The 9,460-nt window shown below is 34.0% G+C and overlaps 2 protein-coding genes across 2 annotated transcripts; both read right to left on the bottom strand.

Annotated features, from left to right (window-relative positions):
• Nucleotides 1–536: 536 nt before the first annotated feature.
• sdhaf2 (succinate dehydrogenase complex assembly factor 2) lies at nucleotides 537–3,740 on the bottom strand. Its single transcript, XM_079442103.1, has 4 exons — nucleotides 3,388–3,740; nucleotides 2,308–2,522; nucleotides 1,237–1,346; nucleotides 537–1,063 (listed from the first exon to the last, which is right to left on the bottom strand). The coding sequence occupies exons 1-4, from the start codon at nucleotides 3,412–3,414 to the stop codon at nucleotides 936–938; spliced, it is 480 nt and encodes a 159-aa protein (XP_079298229.1). The 5' UTR covers nucleotides 3,415–3,740; the 3' UTR covers nucleotides 537–935.
• Nucleotides 3,741–5,136: 1,396 nt separating this feature from the next.
• On the bottom strand, nucleotides 5,137–6,539 carry LOC306888428 (DNA-directed RNA polymerases I, II, and III subunit RPABC5). Its single transcript, XM_079446720.1, has 3 exons — nucleotides 6,471–6,539; nucleotides 5,517–5,628; nucleotides 5,137–5,428 (listed from the first exon to the last, which is right to left on the bottom strand). The coding sequence occupies exons 2-3, from the start codon at nucleotides 5,609–5,611 to the stop codon at nucleotides 5,320–5,322; spliced, it is 204 nt and encodes a 67-aa protein (XP_079302846.1). The 5' UTR covers nucleotides 5,612–5,628; nucleotides 6,471–6,539; the 3' UTR covers nucleotides 5,137–5,319.
• Nucleotides 6,540–9,460: the final 2,921 nt, after the last annotated feature.

The raw sequence follows: 9,460 nt of genomic DNA, 5'->3' as shown, positions 1-9,460 counted from the left end.
AATATTTTTTTAACGCAAATTAAAAATTACAGAGCCATGGGTTGTGTTTTTTTTGGGCTATTATTTTGGAATAATATTTTTGACCAGCAACAACCACATTCTTGTATGAAGTGACTCTTTCAGATCTCATCTGGTCTCTTTTGTGCATAACGCCCTTTTAAATTTGGAATTCAAGGCTCAGGGTCTCTTATCTTGTTTATGGACAAATCAATGTCAATTATTTAAAATTATAACTACATAAATAGATGCAAACAGTCATTCAGCAATATCAAACATCAACGGTGCATTAGCACAACCTTGAGCATGAGCTTTCAATACACCCTAATTTGCGGCAAACTGAGCTACTTAAGAAAATAACATGATTCACATTGTGAACTTTTCAATGCCTGTAGCAAAGTACTGTAAAAACCTTTTATCGAAAGAACTTCACGCAACTTCACTTCCATGTCATGTGAAAAAGACAAACAGAAATAATGTTAAATTGACAATAATCTTCCTGTGGTTGTTATAAACCCGTTGAAACAAACACCACAGTCATCAATTAGAACAAACTTTAATACAACTGATATTTTCACATCACAGTCACTTTTACAGTGTTTATTCAAAAACAGAATTGCAGTTTGTTTTTTAATTATATATGTATAGTTTACTGTATATATAATTTATTTGATTTAATTGAAATATTTATGAAGTACAGTTGATCACTATTATATTTTAATAATTCTATTTAAAATGAATTGTGTACACATATAGGCATTTTAAATACTTATTTTACATATTTAAGTTTATTTAAAGTACATATTAACGTGAATCAAAGGATCAGCTTTTTATGACGACATAAGTTGTTGCAAATTTTATTTATGTGTAAATGCAAACTGTCCGATATATGATGTGCATTTTATAGTCACTATTGTAATATTTAATCCCAGGCACCTTTAACTGCTCTTGTCCAGATATTCCAGATTAGGGGCATCTAGACGCTGCTCCATGTCCTTGTTCTTGGCGAACTCTTTGAGCATGTCCATCACCTCGCCCTGGTACACATCAGGTGTCGGTTGAGCCTCTGACGGGGGGGAAGACCGTATTTAGAAACACATTCCTGGTCTTATTGTGTGCGATAAACATTATCAATGGATAAAATCAAGTCAAACTCTTGATTTAGATTTCAACTGAATGCCTGAGCTGTACACCATTGTTCATCTCTTCTATCTGTTTAGTTCGTCCGTTCATATATACCTGTTGCCCAGTAGTAGATGTCCCAGTCGTTGCTGGGTTCATTGATGAGTCTGTCATACTGCTTTAACTGAGAATCGCTCATTGTGCTCAGGTACTGCTTAGCAAAAAGGCTGGTAACAAAAAAAGTCACAGTCAGAGTAGTTATATAGTATGTAGTAATAAATATTATGCTTATTTTTGGTTTTAAACTAAAAAATATAACGAAGTTAATATGATTAATAATAATAATGGTAGCACTTTACAATAAGGTTCTGTTTGTTAACATTAGCTAATTATTTGTTAACATTAACAATAAAAAATATATTTGCATTAGCAGTAATATTCACTAATACATTATCACAATCAAAAGTTGTATTGTTAATATTTAATAGACATGAACTAATAATGAACAGCTGTATTTTATGAACTAATCTCAACAAAGATGAATAAATACTGTAACAAATGCTTATTGTTAGTTAATCCATTAACCAGTGTTAACAAATGGACACTTATTGTAAAGTTTTACCATAATAATTCATACGGAACAGTATTATTTTATTTTTTATATTTACTCTTTAAAATCACTGAGATACTGCTATAATCTTTATTAATATTTTTAATTAGTTGTTATTTTTATATCTTCTGTTTTCATTTTCATTTTAGTAATTTTGTTGCGTGCTTGTCATTTTAATAGTTTGTTTTTTATTTCCAATTCAGTTATTTTCGTACAATATATATATATAATTTTATTTTATTATTTTTAATCATGTTTTTAATGTTCTCATGTTTGTATTGTGTTAGTTAGCTGTTATCAAAATAACCCAGCTGCAGTTTGATTAAGATCAATTGGAATGCACAATGAAAAAACATGATTTTTAAAAATAGTTAAAAAATGAGTTACCTGTTTTTGCAAATTAACTCTTCATTTGTAAATAGTATTCAATGTATACAGCTCATTAGAACTCATCCTGAACATACTTTGATACACTTAGACAATACTATATGTTGTTGCCAAGACTTTGACTGCTAGAATAAGTTTAGCTGTTTGTTGAGTCGGTGGCATTTATCTAGATGTATTCTTGACCTGCTAACCTCAGAAGGATGCAGTTCTCCAGCATGCCTCGCTTGCGGCTCTCGTACAGGAGTCTCTTCCTCTTGATATCCAGGGATTCTCCTGTCCTCTCCTGCCACGGAGGCAGAGGGATCTCAATCATAGTCGGTTCTGGGGAATCACCGCGGTATCCCCGAGAAGTCACTGTGCTGACAGCTGGACGCAGTGATGATGCCCGGCAAACAGAATGAATGACCTGGGAATATAGCTTTGGTTAACTATAATAACCCTGGTTTATATATATATATATATGGACCACAAAACCAGTCTTAAGTCGCTGGGGTATATTTGTAGCAATAGCCAAAAATACTTTGTATGGGTCAAAATATATATATATATATATATATATATATATATATATATATATATATATATATATATATATATATATGTGTGTATGTATGTATGTGTGTGTGTGTGTGTGTGTGTATATATATATATATATATATATATATATATAAGATTAGATTCAACTTTGTCATTTATGCAGAGTACAAGTACAGAGCTAATGAAATGCAGTATATATATATATATATATATAATATATATATGTGTGTGTGTATATATTTATATGTATGTATATATATGTGTGTGTGTGTGTGTGTATATATTTATATGTATGTATATATATGTGTGTGTGTGTGTGTGTATATATATGTACAAAATGAGGTCTGAAGAGGTGAATAATCTGTAACATTAGATATTCATAAACAAGTAAAAATACCTGCTCAGGACATTGTCTTCCAAAAAAAAAAAAAAAAGTAATTATGTAAACTATTATATATATATATATAAAAAGAGTGAAATTAGTCTTGTGTATGAATTCAGAATAAAGTTAACGTCCTCATCTGCCCTCGCCCTGTCGAAATAAGACAACGGGATAAAAATCCACCTAAACAGTTTTTCCAAACCCCTGTGTTTATTTTGATACAGCATCTGTATGATATTGGTATGATGGGCTGCAGAAAGAGGACCTTGTTATCACACTTCAGACACACATGAGGTCAAATGTGAACTTTAAAACCTGTCGCCACATATGAATGCAAAGCATGCAAACGTACCTTTCGTGCGATAGTTGCTGAAAACATGTTACCGTGGAGTATTTTCAGTGATGTGTGGCTGATCCGGTGTTTGGCTGACTGTTTTTTTTTTTTATTTTGAAGGAGAGTTTATGCAACTGTTTCACAATCAAAGCAGGAAACGCCGTGCCGCGGGCGCCATGTTGGTAAGGTCACAATCGCTTTATATTTGAATATTATTTGAATGTCGCGTTGAATTTATTTGTCTTGCAGATGTAACAGGTGTGTATTTAACCTTCGAGTTTGTCCTCGACCGCTGGGCTGACACGAGCAAGTTTAATAAAGCTTAAGTCTTATGAAAGCTAGTCTTCGTTTCCCGGGGAATGTATTTCAGTGAGCGCTTGTGCGAGCGGATGGACGTTTTCGGCGTTATATCCATTTTTAAAGACACAGTGATACTAATTATGTACAGTTGCTCACAATACCAGGCCTTTCATTATTAGCAGATATGCTGCTGGTGCATGAACACCTGCAACAAATAACAAAAAAATAGATCCAGTTCAAGCTTTTAAGAGTCCTCCAAATATAAATGGGCACTGGCAAAATGTCGAGAATAATATAATTAAATATTTGCATGTAATTATATGTAATTTTAGTTTTGCAATAAATATTATTTCTATATTATTTAAAAAAAAAATCAAATGCAAATTGCTCCTAATGTGCATGTATGTCAGTAGAGAATGAAAATGTGTTGTGCCATGTGCGATCAAACAGTTCCTCAGTTTCAAGCCTTTCATTAGCAACTGTGCTGCTGGTGCATGAGTTGTAAAGTAATTTTTTATTTGTAGCTTTTAAGAGTCCTCTAAAATTAAATGGTCACTGGTCAGACATCTACTATAATGTAATACGCAAAATAAGCACAAAACATATTCAGTGCCTGAAAATAAACTCAAATTACATTCCAAAGCCTAAAGCTAATATGTTTACGAAAATGTCCCTAAAATACAAATTACACAGGTCGTAATCAATTATTTAATCTGGCAAAATATGTTCAACAACACACTTAGCAGTTATTTTAGTATTATTTATATACTGATTGTTTACATATTCGGAATTAGCTTAATATTTTGTCATTTTAATACTTTGTTGTTTAAATATTACTATTTTGGTAAATAAAATTAAGTTTTGGTTTTTATTTCAAGTTTCACTTTAGTGCTTGCGTCAGTTACTTGGCAAGGCAACATTTATCATTTTTGTTTAAATTTTTTCATCTAATATTTATATTTTGTTTTCAGCTTTGAATTAACAAGAATGTTTTTAGTTAATAATGGCAACTGTGTGATGGCAAGTACTTTTAAATGAGATTTCTGAGGAAACAAAATAAGATTAAAATCACCTAAATTGCACTCAGTTCTCTACTTTGTTGTCATTCCAACACTACAGGTGTGTCAATATGAATCATTGTTATATAGTAAAAAGTAAACAAAAAATCTAAAAACAAAAATCTTCTTTTGTGCTCTACAGGAAAAAATGACAGCTGAAAACATTTAGAAAATAATAAGGGTGAACAACTACATTTTGAATTTTTGAGCTAAGGTTGGAGGTATTTTGGTACTAAAAACATGCATGCTAACTAAAATTAAAGAGTCAATGAAGCAGATGTCCACGCTGGATTTCCTCAGTGTTTTGATAAACCTAGTTGAAGAAGACATAAAAGAATATATCCAGGTTATACTTGCTCCTCTTAGATATTGTGATGTTTTAAAAAATGTAATGAACCACACAACAGATACATTCCAATCTTTATTTAACAAAATGCAAATAAACAAGAACTCAACATCATGAGCTTGCATCAGACATAGTCTAATGAACCAGCTATTTCCATATCTGTGCCTGTATTTCTTCCATTAGGATAAAGTCTTTGAAAAGATAAGGTTGAGTGGGATGTGCATCTTCAATTTCACTGAAAGCTCCTCATTTCTCCAACGGTGCATAATTCAACAGCTTCTCAATGAGATCCACGTGAGCCAGAAGCATCCGGCGACAGCAGTATCTCTTCAAACCCAGAGCGTCAAGAGCATCCCTGTGAAAACCAGAAGAATGAGATTCAGTTCGACACCACTGTTATCACGCAGAGAAATCAAACCGACATGGAAATGTCATGAACTCACCCTTCTGTATACTCTGCTTGAAGAAGACCTAAATACGCCTCCCATTTGTTCCCAACAATCTTCCCACAAGTGAAGCAGCGAATGGGGATGATCATGGTGAAGGACAAGAGACCTGAATCAAAGAAAAAGTCAGCGTTTATTAGAAAACTCACAGTTTACCTGTTTTTGACTTGATTATTCCTATCATCCACAATTATCAGGTAAGGTCCTGGTTTCACGGACAGGGCTTAGACTAATAGTTCAATTAGGGCTTAGACATTTAAGTAATTTTTCTTAGAAAAAACATTACCGTGTGCATCTTGAGACAAAACAAAGGCACTGATATATTTTAAGATCAGTCAGTGCAAGTTTCTTTCAGTTGAAACAGCTCTGAATGACATTTTAGTCTAGGATTTTTTACTTTTTTTTTTGTCATTTGTATGTATTTTGTTAATTTGTATGTATTTTGTTAATTTGTATGTGAGGTACCAAGCTTTTGAATCAAGATAAGCAATGTTTTTACTAAATCAATGAATTAATATAAGCATATGCATTAGTGTTTAAAAGTGTCTGCGATATGTCTCTCAACAAACAGACTGAGGTTCTCACGATGGCTTATGAGGTTTAAAATATGCCCTAAGATAGACAGACAACTAGATAGACAGGCACACAGACAGACACACAGACAGACAGACAGCTAGATAGACAGACAGACAGACAGACAGACAGACAGCTAGATAGACTGGCACACAGACAGACAGACAGACAGACAGATAGATAGATACAAAACTCTATTATAGTTGTAGAGATATACATGTGATGCCTAGAGCTTTACAGTTACACTAAGTTACATACAATGTGTAATAGAGCCGTTCAGCTCAAGATATTTTCCTTAGTTATGAATCCATAACTAAATTCTTACAATTAGAACCGGTTATTATTATGGAAGATGTCTAAAAAAGTAAGAAACATTACCAAACCAATCTCGCACGCTACACGTTCCTCTTGTGCGCTTACAACAAACGCACTACATCTGCGTAACTTCCGCTTTGAGTTTGTGAAATACGCACGAGCGGAAACACGGTCACGAGAAGAGGTCCGCGCGCTTCTGAAGCACGTACCTGAGCAACAGGAGGAAATCATGTCAATTATCAAACTCAAATAATTAGTTTCAATTAAAGTCACCATATCTTTGTAACAACACAAATAAAAATAAAATTGTCTCTTATATTTAAGTTTTATTTATTTATTGTAGCTTTTTTAGCCAGACACTTTCTCTACATTAGCGGTTTTTAAGCGATCTAATAATCGTCTGAAATTCAAAATAAATAAGGTGTTTAGTGAGAGATTTATTCTTATATTGTTTTATTTTATTATTGTTCCGTGCCGTTAAAAACTAGGGTTGTTGATGGAATGTATTTTTTTTAAACTAGGGCTAGAATAAAACAATCACAATTTATTTAATTACTTTAAAAAGCTGATGATTCAGTAAAAATGTAAAATTGAGTAAATACATTTTTTGCAGCAAGACTATCAAACACAGCTATAGAAATAATCGATGTAGGGAAGTCCTTTGATGATTGATTTATAACTGATTAAGCTTTATGCATAACCCCTGACCTTTGTATGTTTTTGTTGTTGTTCTTCCTTTTTCCAGTGATAATGAATGTCTATATTACCAGATTTACTCATTCCTTGTTAATAGTGACTGTGCTTCATTTAGTAAATAGATTAAATGAAAAATAGCAAAGATATCTGTCACAAGTATGAAAAAAAACAGGCTTCAAGTATTGAATTCTATCCAAAAGTAACTAGAGCAAAAAAATCACACTGAGTCTGGGAAAATATGGTTCATTGTCCTTTAATAAGGTCATCAAGTCACAAGGGAGCCATCAGAAAGGAGGAACAGCAGAAAGGCAGCAGGCGAGGTTGTGTGCAAAATAAATACATATGGCAGGAGGAAAGGGGCCACATTAGAGGAACAGGTAAACTTCATTAGAACAAACAAATAAAATAATAATCACTCATCATTATCATCACCACCAAGACAACCACCGTGTTGCCGCATTATCATCCACATCATTACCCTCAGTATCACAACTAATACACAGTCTTCTTTCTTTTAAATACAGAGTTCTATTTGAATTATTGCATTATATACGCACTTCAAAGAAAATGTCATTTTCTGTAACAGTATGTCATGTGACGTGTGAGTGTATATTGTTTGTGTCTGCATGCATTTAGGGATTGTTTCTGTTGTGTGTAGCGCTCATCATAGTGTAAAAAATTGAAGCTGTTGGCCGAGAGCCGTCATAATCTACGTTGCATCTATGTTGCATCACGCATCTATTTCCATTGGCCCACTTCAGAAAATAGTCAACGTCGTTCAAACAAGAAACTAAGATTTTGAAATGGCACAGATGGTCTACAGTATGCGATTCACAGGCAAGATTATTGAATGACTTGTGTTTTATGGCTGATGTCAGATGAACCCATAAAATATTTGAAATAACTGAGATTTTCTTTACATTTCTACACCTTCTCTCAACAATACAGGCCTAACTGTAATAGATGTCAGTGGCTTGATATGTACATATGGATATGTACAACCAATTGCTTTTATTGGTATCAAGACATAAATGGCATTTAATTTCTATAAATGACAGAAAAATTCTGTATTTTTAACCTTGAAGCATGCATCTTAACGTTATTGTATCTTACAGTTGGCAGTTATGGATTTAAGTCCAGCTTGAAATTTTTTTGGATAATTGGTTTAATCTCAACATTATGGCATGGATGAGGGTGTTTTTGAGCGTCAACCAGCAGGCAGAGTGACTAGGATGAAAGTTTTGGTGTAAATGTGCATTGGCTACAACTAAGTTGAATGTTATATGAAAAGTGTTTGGCCTAAATGCATCTCTAGCTTGCTTTATTAGCTGGCAGGAACGTCACCACAAGCACTGAAATTAAAGTACAGCATAAAATTAAGACGTCTAGTGTGTAGAGTGACCATACGTAGCCTACTCGTTTTCCAGGACATGTCCTGGTCAGGATTTCTAAATTGCTTAAAATGCCCAGGTTTTGACTTGAATCTCTATAGTCTTCATACATTGTATCTATGTGAATTTGCATTGCTTTGGCCGTTCTCTGTAGATCCCACCTTCTTGTCTGCCACGATTAGTCGATTATGTACAATGCCTGCATGCTAACTACTTTTCAGTCATTACTTTCACCAGGTGTGACATTTTTGGCAATTTGGAAATCCTGGCCAGCACATGTTCAGGACAAAGAGGACATATGTTCACCCCGCTAGTGACTCCCCACCCCTTTATATAAACTTTAATAGTCTGTGAACTAATCAACCTCACAGTTTAACAACCAATCATAAGTCTTGGGTCAGTTTTTCTTGGCTAATAAGATTACCCCCACCAATACTGCTCCAAGGGCGATGACGGCTCCTCCAATCAGGAAAGGCTTCAAATTTTCTAAGGTTTCACAGCTACTTCCTGCGGATTCCGCCGCCCCCTGTTGGTTGGTCGCTCCATCTTCCTCCGGCTTCTCAGGTTCTGCGGGTTCAGCAGAGACAGGGTCTGGTTTTGGTGGTGGTGCTGCCTCCTTCTTCTCTGCTTTGGAGGCAGACTTCGACACTCCCTTGGCTTTCGCTTCCATGTGGGAATGGGATCAAGGGGTCGAGGAATCTGGCAGGTTTTCTTTGGGCTTTCTTTCAGGAATACAAATATAAAGAAAAAGGAGAGATTGAGGTTTTAAATTTCTCCATGTGCACAACCGTTCAAAAGTTTGGGTCAGTTCTTTTTTTGAAGGAAGTCTCTTTTGCCCTGCAAGGTTGCATTTATTTGATTAAAAATACAGTAAAAACAGTGAAATTGTGAAATATTACTGCAATTTAAAATAACTGTTTTAATATATTTTAAATGTAATATATTCCTGTGATACAAAGCTGAATT

Source organism: Barbus barbus (assembly GCF_936440315.1).
Source record: "Barbus barbus genome assembly, chromosome: 2".
Classification (NCBI taxonomy): domain Eukaryota; kingdom Metazoa; phylum Chordata; class Actinopteri; order Cypriniformes; family Cyprinidae; genus Barbus; species Barbus barbus.
Note: the sequence above shows the minus strand (reverse complement) of the source record. Positions and strands in the feature narration are given on the sequence as shown.

Bases quoted from the DNA above. Each gene is read 5' to 3' on its own strand.
- LOC306888428 (XM_079446720.1), bottom strand. From the start codon at position 5,611: ATGATCATCCCCATTCGCTGCTTCACTTGTGGGAAGATTGTTGGGAAC. The intron at 5,429-5,516 runs GTGAGTTCATGA...TGGTTTTCACAG, and splicing joins CAAGCAGAGTATACAGAAGG to GGATGCTCTTGACGCTCTGG.
- sdhaf2 (XM_079442103.1), bottom strand. From the start codon at position 3,414: ATGTTTTCAGCAACTATCGCACGAAAG. The intron at 2,523-3,387 runs GTACGTTTGCAT...CTATATTCCCAG, and splicing joins CAGCAACTATCGCACGAAAG to GTCATTCATTCTGTTTGCCG. The intron at 1,064-1,236 runs GTATATATGAAC...CCCCCCCGTCAG, and splicing joins CATCTACTACTGGGCAACAG to AGGCTCAACCGACACCTGAT.